Genomic DNA, 26,410 nt, shown 5'->3' with positions numbered 1-26,410 from the left:
TCTGACATACAAAGGTGACATAATATTTTAAAATCATGTCAAAACTTCATGCTATGTATCTTTGAAATTTCTACTAAACTAATCAACTGTGAATATATTTCATGAAATGTTCAGAAGATGCATCTCCGAAATAAAAAAATAACACAATCTATAGGACATCACTCAGAATGGTTTGTGTTAAGTATGTAATGGATGCGTCCAGGGATACATCTCCAAAAAAAGAATGCATTTTTAGATTTTCACATGATTATTAAAAAACTTATGGAATGCATTAAGAAATTCCCTACATAAATATGCAAATATGAATAGGTTTTGTAATATAAAGATCAACCCTGAACAAAAACTATCCGACCATTACTCTTCTCTTTCCTCAATTTCACCATTACTCTTCTCTTTCCTCAATTTCTAAGTATAATATACTTTTGGAACTTTTAATCGTTGCTCAAATTAAAATCTATAAATTTCTATAAACATCCATTACTCTTTTCAAATTCATGTCTAATTAATAATGTCAATTTACTAGAAACATAATAAATAAAATTGCATATGTTTATAGACAAGAGATCGACAATTTTACTTTTAATTTAAATCAATTTAGAAAATTAAGGTAGCAACTACTGACTGTATTCGCCCACTAATTTGACTCTGGTAAAGGTTGTTCTTTCATGATGCACTGCTCACATTATAACCCTAGTAATGAGAAACCGGGGTATGCTATAAGATTCTAAAACCTATAGGAACCAGACTTGAAGATTATCATATATCAATATGCAAATTAGCATTGAGTACTCAAAAGACGGTTGACATTCATATGCATCAGTATGTTACAAACTTATGTTATTTCTTTTTCACTAATAAATGGCACAACTGTTATACAAAGAACCTGGTCAATGAGAAAAACTAAGTAATAAAACCAAAACTGATAGTTGTCGCATACAAAACAAATGGAGAAAAAACAATGAATAAAAAAACTCATGAAGGGGAACACAGCAGCAGAAAGAAAATAACTTTCAGACTACACGACAGCAAAATACTCTTTTCCAACTATTTTGAATTCTCTGTTCATGGTAGTAACGATGAATCCTTGAGAAGACACTTGATTCTCATCTTTGCAGTATCATTTGAATTGCATTTTGTTGAGGCTGAGTCAAGCTCTGCAGTGCAACAACACAATATATTGCACAAGTTTAGCAACATTTATCGGTATGTTTCAAAAGTTGCACTTCTTAAAATAAAAAAGTAATGTTTCATAACCTTGCAAATATGATCTAAGAGTTGTCTGTCAGACTGTGAGAAGTTAGCAAAGAAATCCACAAGGTAATTTACCAGATTTATCTGTCAGTAGCAACAAATATTGTTAACTAATGCATATGCAGGTTAATGCATCTTATTAAACAATGAAACAGACTCCAATGTGAGACCTGATTAAGAGGATCCGCGACATTTAAAAGGTCATCTTCATATTGATCATCTTGATCCTTGTGATTCAGAAGCAGGTTCAGAAATGTAAAAATCAAGAAAAAAAAATTCAGCTTAAAACTCAAACAAGATAGAATCATAAGAAAGTGATCATGGTGTGACAATAATGGTAAATCAACCAAACCTCATTAAATACTTTGGCCATTGCTTCAAGATGTTCATATGACGGTTTTCCCAGAGCCGACACTGAATGAAGAAATTCTTTATCATTTTCAATGCCATCTGTTTGAACTTCTTCCCAATCACTATCCTGTATGAACAGTTTATATGCAGTAAGCTCATTAATCAGTGTATACTTAGCACACAGTTTGTATGCAGTGAGTTCATTAATCAGTGTATACTTAGCGCACATCAATATTCATCAACCTACCTCATCTTCGCCAGCCAAAACTTGTTCTTGTATTTCAGTTAACGCATCTGCCAGTAAAGCCACAATCTGCAAGATATTCAGAGAAATACAAGTATATATTAATTGAAAAATGTTATTCATACACTAAATGATACACTACACCGTATTTTACTGTTCACCAATACGGTGAACAGTAAAAAATATTATAATAATAAAATATTATTTTATAAAAATATATATAAATTTTATTTTTTTTATTTTTTTTATTAAAGAGTATTATGTGATTAACCAACTTTATAACTTCATTAACCAATATTTAACATTTTATTAACCAACTATATTTTACTATTAAAATTATTTTTATATCTGGGTGTTAATTAACCAACTTCATATCTTCATTAACCAATTTTTTACATTTCATTAACCAACTTTATTTTCATATATAAATCACTGTTCATGCACTGCACATGAACACTGTTCACAGGAACAATGTTCATGCGCACGCACTGTTCATGTACTGTTTTACTGTTCATTGCACTGTTCACTGTATTTGTGAACAGTGTGTACGGTGTAGGTGTAAGTTATAGTGTAAGAATTGCATAGCTGAAATTAATTACAGGCAACTCCACAAGTATATACCATTTTTTGTTAGACCACTTTTTGTACAAATTTGTCCTTCACAGCCCTATTCATTTTCAAATTTAAATTAAAAAACATACAACATAAACTTTGAAACTGAACCTTAGATAAACTCAACTAACATAGATATTATGAAACTAAAACAAGAAAATTTGAATTTAAATGAATATATAAGTAGATAGACAGACAATTTGGCGTTTGTCTTTCTGCTACTACGAAAAAATGAATTACCTTTGTAGGAAGTGGCAACATTACCCACTGATCTGGAGCTGATTTAGCTTTCGATCTTGTGGTTATTCCTGTGCCAGACTTCACATGACAAATAAGTTAGAAAAACTCAACAAGCATTCTTAAAACCAAAAATAAATGAGAGATATATAAATAATACCACGGTACTACCTTAATCAGATGACCTTGAACTTGAATTTTTTCCAGTTCATTGTGTCTGCTGTTTAGCAACAAGGCCAGGGCACTTGTAGTAACTTTTATTTGATAGGCCCCCTGTATCTCACCTGCAATTGTATATTATGTGTAGAAGATTTATTTGTCATGCTCATGTGTGTATGTGTTTTACTTAATGGATAGAAACTCTCAGTAAAATCATACAAGACAGAAACAAATCTGATCAGATTTTACCGTTATTTGTGTAAAAAAAAATTTACAAGGTATCAAAAAGTAAAAAGAGATTAAGGGTTTTTGAGCTCATTGCTCAATTGACATCACATGATTGAATAACTACACAATGAACTTAATTTTGTATAGAGCTTATTATTAATTCTGATGGCTAGATTATTATTAACTCAAGTGACTAAGATCTCTCAAGTCAGTATCAATTCCAGCATTGATTTCGAGTGTTACTTAGCAAACACCACAGCGCAAGGACGCTCACCTTGTTGCTTAGCCCATTCTGACATCACATAAGCAAAGGAATTATTATGTCCCTCAGCTGGAACTGAAATTAGCAAATCAATAAATTGTCCAACATTAGGAACACTCATGTGAACCTGCATTTAACCAAACATTTGAAAAATTATCAACGTGGACGAAGGACAAGTGGAAGGCTTCTAGCCAAACAAATAATGTCGTATAAAAGAAGAGGTGAAAACTAGCATTTTAGTTCAAAAGAATGGAAACAATAAAATAAAAAGTGTATACTCCAAAACACAAACTCCTAGCTAACATATAATAATTATTGGTGCAAGAGAAACAGAAAAATGGGGAAGAACGGGAAGGTGAAAACTAGCATTTTAGTTCTACAAAAACATTTCTAGAAGCATTATCTAGTAGTATACAAGTTTTATAAATGATCATTGCTGGAAGTACGGTACTGGCTTTCCACTTCTGTAGACAATTAATAACCATGGAGATTTGGGACAATTAACCATTACCCTATAAAACTAGCAGGAGAATCATTATAAATCAATCTAAACAATTTGTTATATTAGTATTACCAATCTGGCAAAAACAACTAGCAAGGAGCTTCTCAGGGAAGCAATTTGAGCAGATTGCATACGTCTGACAAGAGCAGCAACCAGGTCACGTATATGTACAGCCATTTGTGATGGTAAATGCAATATGAGTTGAAGAATATAACTCCCAACAAAAAGAGACCCAGAGCTTTCCAAATTTGGGTCTAGTAGTCTGTTACAAATTAACAAGGAATCAAGCAGCAAATGAAAATCAGATAAAGAAAATGCACAGATATACAAAACAGAAAACAGACAAAGTGAACAAAATAATAAACATATTCAAGTTGTATCTTTAAGAGTACATGCGAGAAAAGGGGAAGAAAAGTAAGTCTTCTTCCATTTTCATCACATTAAATAATTAGCAGTTAATTTTATCTTTTTATGCTCGTGTAACTAACCAGTTTACACTTTTTGTATCAATGGTTGAATCTTCCACTCATATAGTAGGTAGTAATAACATAAGTTGTAAGTGTTAGATAGATATATGCACAGATGCATGTGTATAGAACGAGGCAACAAAATCATTTTTCAAAAATAAACATAAATGGTAGTGAGTATTAGAAGTCAAGCATTTCACATACTGGTTTTCTCTTTTTCTTATCTAACAGGATTGCTCAATGCGAATAGCATAAAGTTCAATAAATAAAAAAGTATTTCAACAACTACTGTGTATGGTTGAATTAATAATTGTGTGAGATAAGATTCTAGTAGCTATCCTCCCTTTCTGTTTGCCACGCCAGCATAATCAACCTAAAGTCAGTTATGACTGAGTGTAGGATAGGACACCTTGGGTGTAGGATTAGGCAATCTATAAATCCCTAGATTCAGTTATGACTGGATAATAACAATTAATTGTAACACGTTCACAAAGAATGAAAAACAATTTCTCAGTTTTCTCTCATCTAACAATAATTAGATGGATTGGCCATACATATATACATTTTAGTCGCGACATAATTCAGTCTGGAACTGGAAGAACTTAACATGTCAAACTAGTATAGAAAGGATGTTTTGAGCGATATTGGTAATTAATTTACTACAAAATTTGAAATAACAGTCAACTACCTTGAAGCTACATCAAGTAAGCTTCTCATAGTAGATCCAGAATCAGGTCTCCAGAAAAGAAATTCTTGTTTTCCCCCAGATATAAAAGCAGATAAACATTCCGTAGCATTCTGCTCAGGTAAAAAAAGTTCAAATATTTCATTCTGTGTTGCAATAAGAAGTCATTGCCAAATCAGGTAATAAAATAAGATATATGCATATATACTTTATCAAACAAACTGACCTGTATTTCACTATGCTCGTCACTTTGAAGGATAATTCTAATAACAGCATCAAAACAGGCCTCATATATTGCTTTCACTACATCGCCAGGGGAATTCTGTACAAAGCTATGTCATAGTGAGATTAGAAAATTGTAGGATAAATACATTGTACAGAGGTCAAACATCAAAGTTAATTAATGAGTTTAAGTTTACAAATAAAAAATTAACAACAAATCCATGCAAGTATACTTGCCTTCAGTAACATTGTCACCAGATCTAGTGAACCAGCTACCAAACCATCAGCCTGCTCTTGGGGCTATAAAAACATTTAAAGAGTGCATAAATAACAAAGGGTGATATTTTAAAATTGTTAATTAATCCTGATTTTCAGTAACTTTAAATAGTCATACTTTATTTAAAATTGGTCCAATATATGGTAAAATTCTGGAAACCAATGGATGTATACACCCTGGAATGCTTTTGATTGCCTGAAAAATAAATTTCATCAGAAGACAAAATAAATCACCTCGAACAGTTGAAAAAATTGCTTCCAAATCAATGGTTAATGGTTATGAATGTAGAAGCTAGCCATATATGAAGCATGATCAGTAATAAATTCAGATCAAACAAACATCATAGAAAAAGCTCATCGTTGCAGCTAGAGTGGTTTAAGTTTGAATTGGTGTTTCAAGTACGTATTAATGACCACAAAAATGTCAATCATTACATTCTCCACCAGAAAACAAACCAATCTTCTTGATACCAAGTGTTCCGAACCAAATACATATGGAGTAATATACTGTATAGCTGGTGTGACAAGATGATGGGATCTATTGAAATCAATAGACTAAGAGACATTTTAATAAACCATGTGTTTTGAAAAACACTACGAAGACTAGATTATAGAGAGAGAGATTTCAGTTAATTACATAATATAGTCGACGTGGGACTATTCTATATACAAATATTCTTAAAAGTAAATATTTACAAATATCAATACTCTCCTTCAAGTTTGAGCATATAAGTCAAATGCAACAAGCTTGCCACATATATAATTAGTTATGGGACTTCGCAGGAATTTTGTAAACACATAGAGTTGACAAAGCTTGTGGCGATGTCACCTGATTCAATCTCTCTGACAAAATTACAGTCTACCTCAATATGTTTGGTCCTCTCATGGAAGACTAGAGTTGAGCAATGTGCAATGCAACTTGATTATCACAAACAAGTGTCATTGATCATGCTTCTTCAATTTGAAGTTCTTTGAGCAACTGTTTTAACCAAATAAATTCACTTGTTGTCATTGCCATGGCCCTGTACTCTGCCTCAGCGCTTGATCTTGCAACTACATTTTATTTCTTGCTTTTCGAGGATATAAGGTTTCCTCCAACAAGTACACAATATCCAGAGGTGGATCGTCTATCAATGGGTGACCCTGCCCATCAACATCGAAGTATCCAACTATATGATTATGTCCTTTATCTTCATACACGAGGCCTTTTTCTGGAGCACATTTGATGTATCTCAGAATCCGGACAACAGCATATGTGTAAGCAAGGAGAATTTAAGAACTGACTTACCACACTAACTGCAAAAGAAATGTTAGGACGAGTGACTGTGAGATAATTCAATTTTCCATTCAATCTCCTATACCTTCCTGAGTCGGGTAGAGATTCCTCCTGATTAAGTAGGAGTTTGACACTTGGATCCATAGGAGTATCAGCTGGTTTAGCATTCAACAAACATATTTCTTCCAAAATATTCATAGCATATTTCCGTTGAGAAATCACCAAACCATCTTTAGATTGAGCTACCTCAATACCCAAAAAATAGCGGAGTTTACCAAGGTCTTTTGTCTGAAATTGATTCGAGAGATATTGTTTCAACAGGAGTATTCCCTGTCGATCACTACTGGTTATGACAATACCATCTACACACACACTAAGATAAATACACCCTTGGGTTGAGTGACGATAAAACACAGAATGGTCAGCTTCACTACGGACCATACCAAATTGTTGTTGTACTACAGTGTTGAATCTGCCAAACCAAACTCTCAGAGATTGCTTAAGACCATAAAGAGACATGTGTAACCTACAAACCATACCCAATAGCTCCCCCTGAGCAACAAACTCAGGTGGTTGCTCCATATATACTTCCTCTTCAAGATCACCATGTAAAAATGCATTTTTAATGTCAAGTTGATGAAGAGGCCAATGTCGAATGGCTGCAATGGCGAGAAGCAGTCGAATCGATGTCATCTTGGCCACAAGCGAGAAAGTATCACTATAATCCAATCCAAAAATCAGAGTGTATCCCTTGACTACCAAGCGAACTTTGAATCGATCAATCTTACCATTTGAACCAACCTTCACTGTATAAAGCCAGCGACAACCTACGAGGAAGAGGAATCAGCTCCCAAATACCACTGCTTTGAAGAGCACACATCTCATCAATCATTGCTTGCCTCCACTCCAGGTGAGAAGACAAATGAAATGAAAAGACAAATAGAGAATTTGTATTGATGGATAAAAGAAAAACAGAATGAACGAAACTGTTCCTTCAAATTCCCTGAGAGCTAGGCTCACCCTTAGAGAGAAATAAATTATCTGCACTAACAGAATATTTTCCATAACCCCCTCTCTCACTAACCTGCCCTATTCTTATTTTTCCTAACATACACTCTCCACATCTTAGGAACACCTTGTGAACTACTAGCCACATCATCATTTCTCATATTCTCCTCGTTAACTACACCAAAGTATAGATATTTAGTACCCAAAATTATCTAACGGCTTATAACATTTCTTCATAAGTTCTGTTAAAGAATGAACTTGTAACTATTTTAACATATCAACCTTAACTACAGGATCATGAAATTCTTTTTTATATCATCCAACCTCAGTTAAATAAAATAAATAAATAACTAGAAAGCAATAACAATTGTTGATATTTATAAATGTATTAATAGAATAGAAAATTCCGTAGCATATTCCTTAATATTCTGTAGTATATTTCTTTTGTAATCAATACTCTTATTTTGTAATTCCCTATATAATAGGATTTCTTTGGTGCTATTCAGACACACGGTTTCTCCAAATGTCTTTCATTATCTCTTATTTCAATATGGTGTCCAAAGCCTATTGAGAGGCAACCCTCCATCGTGCTTAACCGATTGACCCACTGTCATTTGGTGAGATATTTTTTCGGAAACCGGTGAGATTTTATGAGTTCAAAGAATATTTTCACCAACGGTCACCACTCCCCTCTCTACAGAGAGATTGAATGGTTTCTGTTGGAAAATATATTATTTCCGATTTTATTATTGTCTTTAATACTACCTTTATTTTTCTTTATTCTCAATTAAGGATAAAATAAATTGTAATTAATATATCTTCACTATATAAACCAGCTAAGGCTGATGAATAAAATATAACAGCTTTTACCAATTTTTTCTAATATGGTATCAAGAGCACTGGGTTAGGGGTTACCGTAAAAGTTTTCCTCAACCTATTTTTGTTGGGTTAGGGGTTACCATAAAATTTCCCTGTACGTATTTTTTGACCCAATTCACATACTCTATTAACCTCCTATGGCGAATGACAACAACAAGTGGCCTCCCCTATCACAAGCCTACACTGGATCCAACCATGGCGACCAACCACAATCTGATTCAGGCGGTGGTCGTGGAAACGGCGGTGGCCGTGGAAACGGCGGTGGCCGCGGAAACGGTGTATATGAGGAACCGTCGGTGGTCATAAACAATAGCAGTAATGACGACCAACAACAATCTGATTCGGGCTTCAGCCGTGGAAACGGCGGTGGTCGCGGAAACGGTGTACGTGAGGAACCATCGGTGGTCATAAACAGTGGCAGTAATGACGGCAACAATGGAAACAGGAACAACATTGTTTTTGGTGACGGTTATTCCAACATAGGCGGTAATGATCGAGAGGGTTCCTCATCCTCCCTCAAGGTCAATATCCCTAAAATGAATGGGAATAACTACAATGAATGGGCTCAAACCGTTCGATTGGTATTGGATAGCAAAGGAAAAATTGATTTCTTAACCGGAGCAGTAGCTGAATCGGCAACAGGAGACCCTCGTTACAAACAATGGAAGTCGGAAAACTCCTTGATTATTGCGTGGCTGGTAAGCTCTATGGAAACTGGAATAGGTAAGCCTTACATGTTTTTACCTTCTGCAAAGGATGTTTGGGAAGCTGTTAAGGAAACATACTCTGATATTCAAAACTCCTCTCAAATTTTTGGTTTAAAATCAAAGTTATGGCATGCGAAACAAGGTGACAGGAGTGTAACTGCTTATTACAATGAACTGTTAACACTGTGGCAAGAGTTAGATCTCTGTTATGATGACAAGTGGAGGTGTACAGAAGACAGTGTTTTGTTTCTCAAGAGGCAAGAAAATGATCGTGTATTCATGTTTCTCGCTGGGCTCAATAAAGACCTTGATGAGGTAAGAGGTAGAGTTTTAGGAAAAGTACCATTGCCAACTCTTCGTGAAATTTTTGCAGAAATAAGAAGGGAAGAGGCACGACAAGGAATTATGATGGGTAAGACACAACGAAATTCTGAATCTGAAGGCTCAGCTCTGGCTACTAGGAACCTTGACGAGGGAAGAAGGTCAGACAAAGTTCCTTGGTGTGATCACTGCAAGCGCGAATGGCATACACGTGAAACTTGTTGGAAGCTCAAAGGCAAACCTCCTAACTGGAAGAAGAAAAGTGGTCGTGCATTTCAGGCTAGTAATTCTGATCAAGGGCAGCAATCTCTTCCGTCTCAGTTCCCATTCACTACGGAGCTACTAGACAGACTGTACAAACTCCTTGAGTCTCCAACCCCTTCTTGCTCTATAGCAACAAAAGGTAATTCTGCATTTCTTAGTGTCAGTCCCAGTCATACTTGGATAGTAGATTCAGGAACCTCCGATCACATGACAGGTGAATCTACTTTGTTCTCTTCATATAGTCCATGTGCAGGTAATCAAAAAATAAAAATTGCAGATGGCTCTTTTTCAGCCATTGCAGGTAAAGGGTCAGTTGTGTTGTCTCAAATGTTAACTCTTAAAAATGTCCTTCATGTTCCAAGTTTATCTTATAATTTAATATCCGTGAGTAAACTAGCCCAAGATATAAATTGTCAAACTAATTTTTTCCGATCTCACTGTGTCTTTCAGGATTTGAACTCGGGGAAGATGATTGGCAGTGCTAAGGAGAGTGGAGGACTCTACTACCTTGAAATTGGATCTGCATCACAACTACCTTCAAAAACAATAAGTTCCTGCTTTGAGTCTTTTTCCGTTTTGAATAATAAAGATGACAACATTATGGTATGGCATTTAAGATTAGGTCATCCTAGTTTTCGTTACTTAAAACACTTGTTTCCTAAGATATTTCACAATAAAAACTTTTCTTCGTTTAAATGTGAAGCATGTGAATTTGCAAAGCATCATCGTTCCCAGTTTTCAATACAACCTTATAAACCATCAAAGTCTTTTTCTATTATACACAGTGATGTTTGGGGCCCTAACCGTACAAGTAGACTCTCTCTCAAAAAATGGTTTATCACATTTATAGACGACCATACAAGAGTATGTTGGGTGTACTTGTTAAAGGGAAAATCGGATGTTTGTCAAGTTGTAAAGAATTTTGTTTTAATGGTGCAGAACCAATTTCAAACAAATATCCAAATCTTTAGAAGTGATAATGGCAAAGAATATTTTAACACTATCCTGGGTGATTTTTTTCTAAAAAATGGGATTGTTCATCAAAGTTCATGTCCTAATACTCCTCAACAAAATGGAGTGGCCGAAAGGAAAAATAGACATTTACTAGAGGTTGCTAGAGCTCTACTTTTTTCAAATAAAGTACCAAATTATTTGTGGGGCGAAGCTGTTTTAACAGCTGCGTATTTAATTAACAGAATGCCCTCCAAAATTCTCAATTTTCAAACTCCTATTAACGTCTTCAAAGAATGTTTTCCTAATACTCGTGTTTTAACTGATTTGACTTTAAAAATCTTTGGTTGCACAGCCTTTGTTCATGAACATAAAAATGTTGGAAAACTTGAGCCACGTGCTATAAAATGTGTCTTTGTTGGATACTCCCCAACCCAAAAAGGATATAAATGTTTTGATCCAAAAAATAAGAAAATGTTTGTCACTATGGATGTTACATTCTTTGAAAATAAACCTTTTTTTGATGACACTCATCTTCAAGGGGGGGAGATAAACGAAGACTCGTTTCAAATTGAGGACATGAGTTTTTTAAATAACTTATCTTTACCAATATCACAAAATTCTAAGTTTTTTACACCTGCACCAATAGAAAATGGCCGCGATTCTTTATCTGATCCTACTCTTGTCATGAGTAAGGAACCTTGTGAATCCGAGCCTACATTTTCTCTTGTAGAAAATAATGAGAATCCTGAAAACGATGATAATGATGATCTAATTGAAATGCCACAAAATAATGAGTCACTTCAACAAAACAAATTTGAATTAGGAAACGGGACTTGGAAAGGAAAGGTTTTTGTGAAAAAGCACCATAAAGGAAAGGACAAGTCCACATCTCAACACTGTCAGGAATCTGAACCGGGGAATGATCAATTTCCTAACAAAAGAAAAGGTAAGTCTATCTCTGTTTCTGAGAGTCGTATTTTGTATCCTGATATAGATGATCATGTTGCCATTAGAAAACCTGTCAGATCTTGCACTAAACATCCCATGTCCAATTTTATATCATATTCAAATTTGTCTTCATCTATGTCTGCCTTCACTTCAAAATTGTCTAGTGTAGAAATTCCAAAAAGTGTACAGGTTGCTCTAGAAATTCCAAAGTGGAGGGAAGCTGTACTTGAGGAGATGAAAGCTCTAGAAAAGAACAAAACTTGGAGTGTTACGCCACTACCAGATGGCAAGAAGACAGTCGGATACAAATGGGTGTTTACTGTGAAGTATAATTCAGATGGGTCAATTGAAAGGTACAAGGCTCGCTTGGTGGCTAAAGGCTTTACTCAGACCTATGGTATAGATTACTCAGAGACATTTGCTCCTGTTGCAAAATTGAACACTGTCAGAATTCTTTTGTCTCTTGCTGCTAACCTGGATTGGCCTTTGCACCAGTTAGATGTTAAGAATGTCTTTCTTAATGGCGATCTAGAAGAAGAAATATATATGGACATTCCTCCTGGCTTTGAAAACAAATTTGGATCAAATGTGTGCAAACTAAATAAGTCTTTGTATGGATTAAAGCAGTCCCCTAGAGCTTGGTTTGAAAAATTCACTCAGTCCATGAAGAAACAAGGGTACATCCAAGGACAGGCTGACCACACCTTGTTCACAAAATTCTCCCACAATGGGAAAGTTGTTGTCCTGATTGTTTATGTTGATGATATTGTCCTTACTGGAGACGATACAGTGGAAATGGCAAGAGTAAAAGAGAAATTGGCAGTAGACTTTGAAATCAAGGATCTGGGATTCATGAGATATTTTCTAGGTATGGAGGTTGCTCGATCAAAAAATGGTATTGTGGTTTCACAGCAGAAATACATTATAGACTTGTTGAAAGAAACAGGAATGAGTGGATGTCGTCCTGCAGATACCCCTATGGATCCTAATGCTAAACTTTGGGGAGAAGGTAATGTTTCTGTTGATACTGGGAGATATCAGAGATTGGTTGGGAAATTGATTTATTTGTCACACACCCGACCTGATATTGCTTTCTCAGTTAGTGTAGTGAGTCAGTTTATGCATTCTCCTTTCGAGGAACATCTTGAGGCAGTATATAGGATACTGAGATATTTGAAGGGAAATCCTGGAAAAGGATTATTTTGTAAGAAGACTAGTGAAAAAAATGTGTCTATCTTCACCGATGCCGATTGGGCAGGTTCAGTCACAGATAGAAGATCAACATCTGGATATTGTACCTATGTTTGGGGTAATCTTGTGACATGGAGGAGCAAGAAACAAGGAGTTGTAGCAAGGAGTAGTGCAGAGGCCGAGTTTAGAGCTATGTCTCAAGGTATTTGTGAAGGATTATGGATCCTTAGAGTCCTAGAAGAACTTAAGATGAAAATTGAGCTTCCATTGAAATTGTACTCTGACAGTAAAGCTGCTATTAGCATAGCTCATAATCCAGTTCAACATGACAGAACCAAGCATATCGAGATTGATCGACATTTCATAAAGGAGAAGTTAGATGCGAGAATCATATGTCTACCCTTCGTGACTTCAAGTCAACAAACTGCGGATATCCTGACCAAAAGCTTGGCAAGGGGGGGAGATAAACGAAGACTCGTTTCAAATTGAGGACATGAGTTTTTTAAATAACTTATCTTTACCAATATCACAAAATTCTAAGTTTTTTACAAGGAGTTGTAGCAAGGAGTAGTGCAGAGGCCGAGTTTAGAGCTATGTCTCAAGGTATTTGTGAAGGATTATGGATCCTTAGAGTCCTAGAAGAACTTAAGATGAAAATTGAGCTTCCATTGAAATTGTACTCTGACAGTAAAGCTGCTATTAGCATAGCTCATAATCCAGTTCATCATGACAGAACCAAGCATATCGAGATTGATCGACATTTCATAAAGGAGAAGTTAGATGCGGGAATCATATGTCTACCCTTCGTGACTTCAAGTCAACAAACTGCGGATATCCTGACCAAAAGCTTGGCAAGGCCTACTTTTGAGTATTTGATAGACAAGTTGGGCATGATAGATATCTATGCACCAACTTGAGGGGGGGTGTTGGAAAATATATTATTTCCGATTTTATTATTGTCTTTAATACTACCTTTATTTTTCTTTATTCTCAATTAAGGATAAAATAAATTGTAATTATTATATCTTCACTATATAAACCAGCTAAGACTGATGAATAAAATATAACAGCTTTTACCAATTTTTTCTAATAGTTTCAATTACGATAGTCGTGCCGCTGACATCAAATTATGGGTTTTTGGTCAACGTTACGAGAACCATCTCAATACAATATCCTAGACGATAAGTGAAGCTGAAAAACCAAAATGGGAACAAATTGATGCTCAATTGTGCAGTTTTATCAAGTCCACCCTTCACCCTAATATTAAACAGATCTTCTATCCTCATATAACCTGTGAATCGGTTGGAGTCAAGCTAAGAAAACATGTGTCACTCCAACATCTTTAACTTTACAAGTCAGTTTTGTGAGGCAGGGCAAGCCCAAATTCTAAAATGGTATTAGAGTCTATTCAAGATTTATTAGACAACCCACTATCAAGCCACTTAGGTCATGTTCCAAATTTCCAAACATGGGCATGAAGGGAGTGTGTTGAAGGTCCCACTATCAAGCCACTTGGGTCACACTCCAAATTTCCAAACAAGGGCATGTACGGAGTGCGTTGAAGGCCCCACATTATATGCGATGTGGCTGAAAATAATTGTTTATATGTGTGGGAGACATCCCACACTTTATAGGTCAATTTTGTAAGAATGAGTTACATCAAATTCAAAAATCAAAAACATTAAATAAATAATTTAAAATCTAGATTTTAATATAATAAGTAATTTGAGAAAAATGCAAGTATTTAAAGTGATAACTACTTCAAAAATAATATATAAAAGATTATATAAGCATGTCATTTATGCTCTTTTACGTTTACCAAATGGTTTGCCTGCTAACTTATCCAACATTTCAAATCATTAGTTTCTCAATTATAAGATTTCAATAAATATTTAACTTATAGGTTATCAACTAGTGTATCTATTACTTTTCCATGTCATGCATTCCCATCTCATTCATTGCAATGTATGTAGGATATCGAGTTACACCCTCAGTCATAACTATTGTTAAATGTTGACAAAATCAAGAAACTCGGAAGATAAATATTAACAAAAGAACAAGCATCAAAACCATTACCTCAAGAACTTCAAGTGCATCAATACTGATAAAAGGATCCAAAACATGTGATGCCCATACATTAAGAATTACAGGAGATATAACACGTTCTACTAATGCAGGTGATTCATGGCCTACAACATAGATGAGGGGGTAATTACAATCAAATGGCTAGCTAAACACAACACAAACAAGTGTGGAAGTAGGACTGGACCGGAAATATTCTATATATCAATAATTTAAATATAAGAAAAACATTCTAACCTGCCTTTACTGCTTCTTGCAATGTTTCAAGTATCATGTGCAAGGTTTCATCTGATGCCTGCAAACCATATTAAGGTAACTACATCTTGCAATAATAGCAAAATATATATATATGACAAAGGGATTTATACTGTACAGTACATGATTAAGAAGATCTGTAAGCGATGAAAATAAACCCAGTAATTGTGGTTGAACAATTTCTTTCTTCGCTTTAGGGAGAAGCTGAGCAAGTGCCCTGCAGGCACCTACTTTTACAGGTGGAGACCTGTCAAATTAAAAATCAGAAGAAAGCTTGATGTACGAAGAATACAAATTGGCACAGGTTTGCTTACAGATTCATTGTAATTGCCTTCAATGCTGCATCAAGAGAGTGCTCTAATACTCCACTGCTTATCTGAAAATTTAGTTAACAGTTAGAGAGAGAAGGAGAAACTATCAAAGAAAAGAAACCAGGACAGAAAGCAGTTACCACAGAGGAGAATTTGGCAACTGAAGTAAAAACACGAGCATATAGAAAGGGGTATTCAAGAGAATCTGTCACAAAAAAGGGAGGGAAAGTACAACAAAAAAAACTTTCAAAAAAAATAAAAAAAAATAAAATATATATATATATATATATATATATATATAATAAATATATATATATATATATATATATATATATATATATATATATAATGGAAGCTTAAGGGAAGAATTGAGATATGACCTATTTGAAAGTCCTCGGCAACAATCTGCTCAATCATGTTCTTCAAGTTACTTGTCTTAAACCCTGATTCCTATATATGAAGGGCATAAAATATATTATATCAAAGTATATCTTGGTGGAAAATAAAACCCAGTTATTGAAAATGGAGATGAAAAGTATATCTGCCCAAGAGAGTTAAGAAAACTGAAATCCCATACCTGGGTCTCAAGCAGCTGTTCTGAAAGAGATGACAAGGCAAAAAGAGTAGCTTCTCTTATCTGCCACAATTAATATGTATAGCGCTGACTTTAGAACTAAGAAATGTTAAGTTCCATGAAATGATTGATGCAGACGATAAAAAAATCTCTCGTGTTACAAATAAGTTTTGAGACCATTGGAATGCATACCATATGTTAATGCAACATATGTTTTCACGCTATGGATGAAATATACAGAAAAAAAAGATCTCAAACCACCAAGGGAAAGTATAAGGTGCCCTTTGGTTAAAAGTGAGAGGGTGAGTTAAAATGTTAAGGGTAAGAGAATAGAGAACAAGGGGAAGAAGAGAAAGTTAGGCCATAACTATTAGGAGCAAGGATAAGAGAGGCTTAACAGTCTTAGCCGAGGCATCACGAAATTTAAGTGAAGACTTTGGGGCAATTGGAAAGGGATGTCGGTTTCTTCCTCAGTAATGTTTCTAACAGAGTTAAGGAAAAAGAACAAAAATACTAGATAAATTCTAGATCCAAGGAAAACAGAAACTCTGTATTTACCCTCCACCAGCTTGCATTGCCTGCCACTTTTCTTACTTGAGACTCGGTGAACCATTGTTTTGCACCATCTACGATGGCCAGAAACCCTTCATCGCCAAAAGAATTAACTATCTCTTCCAGTAAAAGGACACCTACAAGAAGCAATTTTCTGATGAAGCTCTAAATATCTCTACAACATAGACATAAATCCATACGAACACACCCAATTAAAGAAATGCAAAATACAGATTACATATTGGGAAAAACCCAAAGTTTGCAGAACTCACAAGACTAATTGGATAACTTGAACAGATTTGGCTACTGAACCAACCAAAATGTTTCCAATTGATATCCATAGACCAGACAGAGAGTTCCTTCATTTATTTTTTTTATGAAATTTATATTTGTAATTCATACTGCATGCATTGATGTATTCCAATTTATCTATCCATAAGGATACAATCCAAAATACATCCATTTGTCGCCTCTACCGAAAAGGGAGGCATGAATAAGTGATCTTATGTTCTTGACTGATGCAATTCTTTAAAAAAGTCAGAAAGGGTAGTACATACACGGATTAAAGTCATATTTACAACAGACGCAAAATATAATCATGATGAACAATAAACATAGGAACTTTTCAACTAATTTGAAATAAACTATAACTTTTACAAATATAAATGACAAATAAAATGTTAAGGAAAATTACTGACCCGAGATGCGGCAGCTATAAGTGGCATCCTCTTCATCAGCAATGAATTGATTGGCATCCACAGACCACGAATGAACCTAAAAGTATCAAGAATAAAAATAGTCAAGGATTCGATTGCAGCAAAGATACAAGTAGAACATCATAATGGCACTACTGTATAGCACCATAATATTCGCTGTACCAAATCATGTTTTACATCAACCAGCAAGAAAATATGATTGATCCTATTAATAACCAGAATGAGAGATGATCCTAGGGGAGAGATGGTAGACCAATTGTCTGAAAGGCCAAATGGTTGCAAGGTACACATAGTAAGGCCATAGAAAGTGCTTGATGTAATAAAATCTTAGAATTTTGATTGGGCCTAACTCAACCCTACAAAATCAGTTTGTAAGGTGAGCAATGTCTTCCACTTATATAAATACATTCTCAGGGCATATCCAATAAAGAACTCTTATCACACACCCTTATGCCCATGCCTTGATATCTAGAGCATGACACAAGTGATTTTTTTGCAAGTGGCTCACCAGATCATGATAGGCTCTGATACCATCTTAGAATTCTTATTGAACTTAACTCAACCCTACAAAACAAGTTTGTAAAGCGAGGGATGCCTCCAACTTATAAACACGTTTTCAAGTCATATCTCATCCAATGTGGATTTCATAACAGGGAATAAACAAGTGTAGAACATCATAACGGAACTACAAAACAAGTTTGTAAAGTGAGGGATGCCTCCAACTTATAAACACATTTTCAAGTCATATCGCATCCAATGTGGAACTCATAACATAAATAAACAAGTAGAACATCATAACCGCATTATTGTATATCACCGTAAATTTTGTTGTACAATATTATGATTTACATCAATCCACGGGAAAATATGATTGAGCTGGTTTATAACCAGATTGTGCGAGATGATCCTAGAGGAGAGATGTTAAACCAACTATCTCACGGGCCAAGGTTGGAAGGCAAACATAACATGAGGCCCAAGAAAGTAATTGAGGTGGTAGAGCCTATTGAGAGTTAGTCGCTAAGTAGCATCCATAATGCAGAGTGAAATGAGAAATATTGTTTAGGGATGGTTGAATGGTAATGATTATTCTTTGTTGAGATAAAGAGGAAAACAAGAAGGCATATGATACGAGAGAACCTGTGTCTGGATTAGATCCGTATTAAATATTCAGCATCATTAATACATTAGGATACTGCTGAACAAAATAATGACAAGTAAAAAGTTAGAAAAGTGGGTAGGAAGACTTAAAAATGTTTTACCTGCTGTTCTGTCATTTGAAGAAAAGCAATTGTATAGTACACCAATTCTTTGACATTAGCTGCAACCACCTATAAAAGCACAAACCACATATCAAAAAAAATTGTGCAATAGAACACAACTATCAAAAAAGAAAATACTTCAAGAATGTTCTAAAACAAACCTTTCCTAATCTTGAATTACCCACAATGGTCAACAGAAGTTCAAACAGCTGTATTAAAAATAGTTCAAAGTTATATAAAGAAATCAAGGGCGCGTAAGCATAAAACTATCCCTGATCAATACAAGTTTAGATGAAACAATTATGAAACACTAATAAAAGATATAGATCCAACATAGAGGCTTAGTTAAATTATGAATCATAAGGATAGGGGTTTGACATATAGGGATCAAGATAACAAACAATATTCGGGTACATTAACCAGCTGATGACAAACACTAAAATCGGCAGGCCACTCACAAGTCCATGAACTTGATAAAGTAAAATGGAAACAAAAAGCCTTTGAACCCTTACTGATTGAAGTATCAACCGTTGCAGATAAAATAAGTCAGTTAGCTCCAACATGAAAACATGCCAAATAGATAAATATCACTTACATTACACAAACCATGAAAGTAATAAACATCAAAAACTGCTGATATTGTCACCTGGATAACAAATGATTCAAGGCTTATTTCTGAGCCATCTGAATCATATCTTCCCTCATATGAATCTTCTGTTCCTTCAATAGATGCCAGTTCATAAACTCTCAAAGAGGAGACAAATGTATTCCACAACGGTCCCAATACAGCTACAACAAACAGCACCTTGTCAAACAAACAACAAAATAGAACTAAAGACAAAGGCTAAGGAACAAAACTATGGGACTAAACATACCCTCAAATTCACTTTTAATTAGACTTGAGAAATTCTGAATAAACTGATTCAAACACTTCAGAACCTTAAAGAAGAAAGATGCAACATGTTATAATGTAGGAAACTAGGAAAAAAAATGTGGAAATCAACTTTTAATAAACCAAACCAACCTCCATTCTGATGCTCCAATCATCTGGATTTTCAGACTGAACTGGAATTTCCAGAATAGAAGAAAATTGCTCCATCCATGGTTTAAGCAAAGGAACTACTAGAGAACCTGTTTCTGCCTAAACAATACATCATGACATGTTATGTTATTAAAAAGTAAAATACACTAAACCAACAATCAACGAGAACTGTGCACAGTAACTTAGTGGCAAGAAAATACATTATAAACACCACTCATCGCCCCCAGCATAGATGTGCAAGAATAGACTATTGAAAGGGCCTTGGTTCGTATGTATGTATCATATATCTGCATGGAGAAAAAAATAAAGAAAAAATTGTCATGTGACAAAAGAGGCACAAATTACAATATAAACAAAAGATTGGCTTTTATCCTTTATTTTCTTGTTCTTCTATTCTAAAAATAACGCATAGATCAAGAATTGATTTATCGAAAAAATTAAATTACTATACATTGTTAAATTTTGCTTCTACGGATATGCAAAATGAGGGAAGACAAAAAGGAGACTACTACTATAAACAAGACTTGTCAAACCATTCAATATGCTCCTATGGGAAAGATGTCAATGGGAAGAGAGGGCGTGTTAGGATATAGGACAAAGGGCAACCTGTTAATCAGTTGGTCAGTTTGTTATGTGACTGTTCAGCCGGTTAGCAAATCTTTAAATAGACCACCAATTGAAAGCTATATAAAGACTTCCAAACTAACCAACTAAGTGGTTTTACAACTCGAAACAACTCTAATTTTCCTTTATTCTATATCCCAGCATAATCACTATGGAAGGGTCGGGGATTGTTTTTCGTCTTGACATATGCACTTTCATTCATTTAGTCTTCCCAACAGCAACTTAAATCCTCCATTCCAAGCCAAAATATTATGCTAACATAAATAAAGCATGTGAGAATCATAAAACTGGGTAGATAGAAGGTTAACAGAAAAATATGCAAAAGTATAACCTGCGGAGAGGATACAATGGTCAGCAAACTTGGGAACAAAGCAGGTATTAATGTTGGGACCACTTTATCATCCAAATCGGCAGAGAGAAGAACCAAGCATTTCATAGCTCCATGCACTAGAATAAAATTATTACAAAATAATAAAAAAGTGGCTTACCATATAGAAATCAACTAGACAGTGCAATGCTAAAACAGCACAATTATTGATCATAAAAAATATTACTATAAAATTGATAACAAAAGTGAATGATTCAACTAGTTACCAGCATCGAAGTCAAACTTAATTATTGCAACGGTTTATCATGTGGAATATGAAACTTGTGGCAATTGATCCAAGTGTTACATAAGTATGCTAAGAAAAACATAGAGCAAACAATTTGCCAATTCAAGAGGAGAAGTGTTGTATTAGAATTTGGGTTGGACCTAAATCAACCCCAGAAAACCGACTTGCAAGGTAAAGAATGTCAACCACATATATCATTATTTGTTAGATAAGTCAGTTGGTTATAGCATTAGTTAGCTTTTAGACATGTGCTAGAATTAAGCTTGCCAGCTGTAGCCAGCTGTTATAACTGCCATAACAGAGTTAGGTATGGTTAGATGTGCCTATATAGATGCTACTGCATAGCAGAATGTAATGTGAATGTTCAATCATTCAATCAATGGAATTTTCTTTCCCTTTTTCAGTTCAGTTCTATTGCTTATTTTTTGGTCTACGTGGATGACATGGTTTTAACAGGAAATTGCCCTCAGTTTCTGCACTCTTTTTTTCAGCAACTCAACAATTCCTTCTCTCTCAAAGAACTAGGAGATTTGGATTATTTTTTGGGCATTGAAGTTAAATCTCAACCATCAGGTGCTCTTCTTCTCACCCAAAGAAAATACATCAGGGACTTACTACTTAAAACAGCCATGCATGAAGCCAAACCAATTGCAACTCCTATGTCATCTAGCTCCAAATTTTCCAAGACTGGTTCTCCTCACTTCAGTGACCCTTCCTTTTTCATATCAGTGGTGGGGGCCTTACAATATGCGACTATTACTCGCCCAGATTTAAGCTACTCAGTCAATAGAGGATGTCAGTTTATGGCACATCCTTTGGACTCTCACTGGCATGCAGTCAAACGCATCCTTCATTACTTGCAAGGAACCATACAACTAGGCCTCCAACTGTCTCCTGCTAAAACTAGACAACCTCGCCTCTTCATGGATTATGTGATGCAGACCGGGATGCTGATCTAGATGATCGTAGGTCTGTCTCAGCGTGGTGGTCTCGCAAGTGGACAGTTGTTGCAAGATCCAGTGCATAATTTACTTTTCTTCTTCTATACATAACTGCTATGATATTGTTTCAGTTATGAGGGCTAATTCAATTTCCCTTTTTCTAGAATAGCAATTACTAGAGTTGATGTACAGTAGTCTGTAATTGGTAATTCAATAATATTCAGTTTTTTCTCATCTCATTGAAGTAAAAGTGCTCCTATCATATAATGCTTAGTATACAAACTCCACAAGCTAATGGAGCCCAACTTTCACCTAAGGTTTTTCCACAATCAACCATAGTTTTAAACGTCTCATAAAAATCCCACAAATCACCAACTCATAATGAATTGTTTACCTCCATTCAAGTTGGTTTGATTGTTTATCAAATTCAGGAGAAATGGCAACAAGTCTGACCATATCTCTGGCCAGTCATACATTGCGATGGACGCCACAGCCATACCAATAGCCGTGCAAATTTTCCGATGAGGGTCATCTAATGCCAATAAAAGCATTCTGCGGATGATATCCTGATAATGTAATACAAAGTAGTTAGCACAAGAAACATGCTTTTATACCATTTATTAAATAACCAATAGCAGGCTAAAACAATTTTTCGAAAAGCAGAAGAAAACAATAGAACAATTAAAGTTGACAAAGGGAGAAGATTTAGTCTCATCAGTAATGTAACCATTATCTCATGGGCAAGTTAAAAAGTCCAAAAAGTATACAATATGTATTCTCCAATCAATATTGTTAAGAAATATGGTTGGATCTAACTCAACCCTACAAAACCGATTGATAGAGTGAGGATTGTCCCCACTTGTAAACACATGTTCAGACCATATATTATCCGATGTGCGACTCTTAACACACACCCTCACGTTCAGGACTAGACATCTGAAGCGTGGAAATAAATGGTGGGTGGCCCGATAGCGAAAACCTCATTGTAGGTGGCCCGCCGGATCTTTAAACCAAAGGCTCTGATACCATTTTGAAATACAAGAGACTAAGAGACATTTGAATAAACCGTGTGAAAAAAGATCTGAAACAGATGCACTATGGAGAGCGGGCCGGTGGAAAAAAATTGTCTCTTAGTCTCTTGTATTTCAGCATGGTATCAGAGTTTTTGGTTTAAAGATCTGGTGGGCCACCTACAATGAGGTTTCCGCTATCGGGTCACCCACCATTTATTTCCACGCTCCTGATGTCCAGTCCTGGGCGTGAGAGAGTGTGTTAAAAGTCCCACATCGGATAATATATGGCTTAAACATGTGTTTATAAGCGGGGACAATCTTCACTCTACCAACCGATTTTGTAGAGTTGATAGGCCCAACCGGATCTTTAAACCAAAGGCTCTGATACCATCTTGAAATACAAGAGACTAAGAGACATTTGCACTATGGAGAGCGGACCGGTGGAAATATTGTCGGGATCGGGAAAAAGGATTGAATGAGGGATTTTATTGTTAAGGACAGAAGTAACAGAGAGAGAGAAGGTGGAATTTGAACAGTACTAATCCCTTCATATTGGGTTTGAGAACCATTGGCAGAAGTTATAGTAGGTAAGAAACTAAATGTAGAGAGGGAAGAGAAAAGATTTTTATTACCGATAACATGATTAGAAGTACCAGAATCAAGGACCCAAGGTTCAAGAGAAGATGATTGAGAGAGACAGATGAGTTACCAATGTGTGCTACCGAAGCAGACTGGAGAATTTTGAAAACTGATGTCGGAATGAGTCACGACAATGTATGGAAGGCAAACCAGGATTATGGCACGGTTTGCCACAAATTTCTCACCGGAAGACAATGGATCAACCGGATAAAGCACGGTGAAGGGTTGTCTCTCGGTAGGCTCTAGATATCATGTTAAGAAATGTGGTTGGGCCTAATTCGACCCTACAAAACCGGTTGGTAGAGTGAAGATTGTCCCCACTTATAAACACATGTTCAGACCATATATTATCCGATATGGGACTCTTAACAAATATGTTGAACTTCTGCAAATACTACATTAATTGTCATTGTCAAAGGCTAGAAACATTCTTTTACAAACAAAAATATATGACTTTGATGACATGCTGGCAGAAACTGAAGGAAAATCTACTTTGTCCAAATTCAGCAAATTATGTAATGTGATTTCATCCAATGGTAAGGTATCCAAACCAAATCAAATCCTTATCAAATTCAAGTTTCCTTATAATTAATCAATACAAGCTCAAATAATAGTTTCTAATGATGCATTGTACATATCAAGGATTTAATAATATTCAAAATAGAAATGAAAGCGTATTTACCTTTTCATCATCGGAAACCACAGGAGGTTCAAATGAGTCTTCACCCTCCTGCCAATGCTTTTTAACTAACTGCTTAAGAAGGACTGCAGCTAAGTAGAGGACGGTTAAATTATCCAAGATCATAAGCTCGTGGAAGGAGGAAAATTAATAATTTAATGGCAGACATTTAAGTTGTAACTTGGAACTTTATACTTTTCTATCAAAAGAATAAGAATTTGTTTGGTTTTGAAATAAGTTTTCGGTTTTTATTTTGTTTTCATTGTTTCCTGCTTTCAATTGTATGAGTAGAAAACAGATAAGACAGTGGATGGAAGAGGCAGAGTATAAATGTCCTGGTAAAGTGATTCAAAAGTAAATATTTGGGCTCTAGCATTATTCCACCAACAAAGAAAACAAACATATTGACAGATTGTTATGAACATCCATTCCAAGAATGAGTCGCAAAGTAAACATTTGGGCTCAGAATCAAAAATCATAAATCGTAAATGTATAATCATTAGGAAAAGGATATCTGGCGCAACCCCACGGCAAGCTCCTTGTTTGCAAGGACTTTTGATAATGCACTACCAAAACCTTCAGGGAAATTTAACATGATAAATATAACATTATTATATTTTTCAAGCAACATGTAAAGCATTAACAGAAGAAAAAAAGCAGCAATTCACATTGCCTTGAAAATAAAAAGTAAAATCATGTTGACTTCAGATGGACCTTGTATAGCTAACTTAATTTCAAAATCCATCACAATTCCTATCACATACACTACTACCCAATGCCACCACCACCATTCAACATAGAGTAAATTGAGCAACACAAAAGAAGTGGCCAAATAAGGGTTTCACGGAGAAAAATTCCCAAATATTTAGGGTTTTAGAAGAAGATCATTCAACCTGATTGGCGAGAGGCTTGATCAAGGGACGCTTCAGCAAAAGAGCGAACCTCCTGGTTAGGGTCGAGAGTGGCAGACAAGCAACTGAGAAGCCATTGCTGATCTTGATCTACAACATTGGCCATGATGTGGACGAAAACGGAACCAAAGGAGAAAACCCTAGAGGCTGTAAATAGAACGGCGGCGTTTTTGCTTTATGGCTGCTTCACATCAGCTTTTTCCCGCTCAGTGGTAAGAATGTGGAGCTGAACAGGAAGATGTTTTTTAAGTTGTCGGGGTGTTTTGTAGCAAGACAGTATAGTGGCAGAAATGAAATTTTGTGAATAAGTGGGTTTAATGTTATCTGGCATTTTATAATTATCCATCTTATAAATAAATAAAAATGTATAATGAGTTATTAGATTCCTTGATTTTAAGTGAAGTTTTATCTTGGTTCCTTAATTAAAAAATCTTATATAATGGTAGTTTAACTTCTCTTCCGATAAATTATTTGGTATCTTCTATTAGTTTGGGTAAAAAAAATATTAAGTATGATTGAGGTGGCAATGTCAAGTATAGAACATTACAGTTAACACTCAATTGTTGTGTTATAAACGGTTTAGGGTTCATGTTTTCCCATTATTCATCTTCCTCATTTTTTCACTATACATACATTTGGATTTGTGATATTCCCTCTTATTTTCACTATTTCTTCTTCCATCTTCCACCGTGTCTTCGTATTCTTTCATCTTTCATCAATGATTCAATGTCAAAGAATGCAAGTTATGCTTCAATCACAAGCTTTTGTATATTTGGGTATGTGTTTCGTAGAAATAAGAAAATTAAGTGTTTTTGCTAAGATGATAGTGTTTTTCGTACTATTAATCGTGTGAACAGTGTCAACTATGGGAGAAAATTGTGGGGTTGTAGAAATTACATAAATCACAGGGACAAGGGTTGTAACTTCTTTAAGTGGTTGGGGGATTAATTTATTTATAAAAGGGATTTGAAGCTTGAAAGACAAACGAAGAAAATTAACAAATTGAAGAATGGGGTCGTCCACACTAAATGATGGTCGAAAATATTCATTGTGGTTGGGATGTTGAGCTTAGGTTGAACCTTGTGTTTGTAAAAATGTATTTCAATTAGGATTAGGGTAATTCAATATTCTGTTTTCACATTATGAATGTAATC

The 26,410-nt window shown here is 35.2% G+C and overlaps 1 protein-coding gene across 1 annotated transcript; it reads right to left on the bottom strand.

Moving 5' to 3' along the window:
* Positions 1-781: 781 nt before the first annotated feature.
* On the bottom strand, positions 782-25,544 carry LOC127119137 (uncharacterized). Its single transcript, XM_051049326.1, has 33 exons — positions 25,239-25,544; positions 24,860-24,921; positions 24,349-24,441; positions 22,409-22,580; positions 20,791-20,906; positions 20,036-20,122; positions 19,818-19,934; positions 19,669-19,732; positions 19,440-19,582; positions 18,955-19,002; positions 18,794-18,862; positions 17,517-17,592; positions 16,825-16,955; positions 16,270-16,329; positions 16,073-16,142; positions 15,833-15,897; positions 15,696-15,757; positions 15,505-15,628; positions 15,364-15,421; positions 15,121-15,233; positions 5,615-5,692; positions 5,458-5,520; positions 5,225-5,320; positions 5,002-5,111; positions 3,919-4,108; positions 3,357-3,471; positions 2,867-2,979; positions 2,699-2,776; positions 1,850-1,915; positions 1,604-1,729; positions 1,422-1,478; positions 1,255-1,335; positions 782-1,154 (listed from the first exon to the last, which is right to left on the bottom strand). Exons 1-33 carry the CDS (start codon positions 25,360-25,362, stop codon positions 1,104-1,106), a joined length of 3,078 nt encoding a protein of 1,025 aa, XP_050905283.1. The 5' UTR covers positions 25,363-25,544; the 3' UTR covers positions 782-1,103.
* Positions 25,545-26,410: the final 866 nt, after the last annotated feature.

This window comes from Lathyrus oleraceus, chromosome 2 (genome assembly GCF_024323335.1).
Source record: "Lathyrus oleraceus cultivar Zhongwan6 chromosome 2, CAAS_Psat_ZW6_1.0, whole genome shotgun sequence".
In the NCBI taxonomy this organism is placed as follows: Eukaryota; Viridiplantae; Streptophyta; class Magnoliopsida; order Fabales; family Fabaceae; genus Lathyrus; species Lathyrus oleraceus.
The sequence above is the reverse complement of the archived record's forward strand: the minus strand, read 5'-3'. Positions and strand labels throughout refer to the sequence as shown.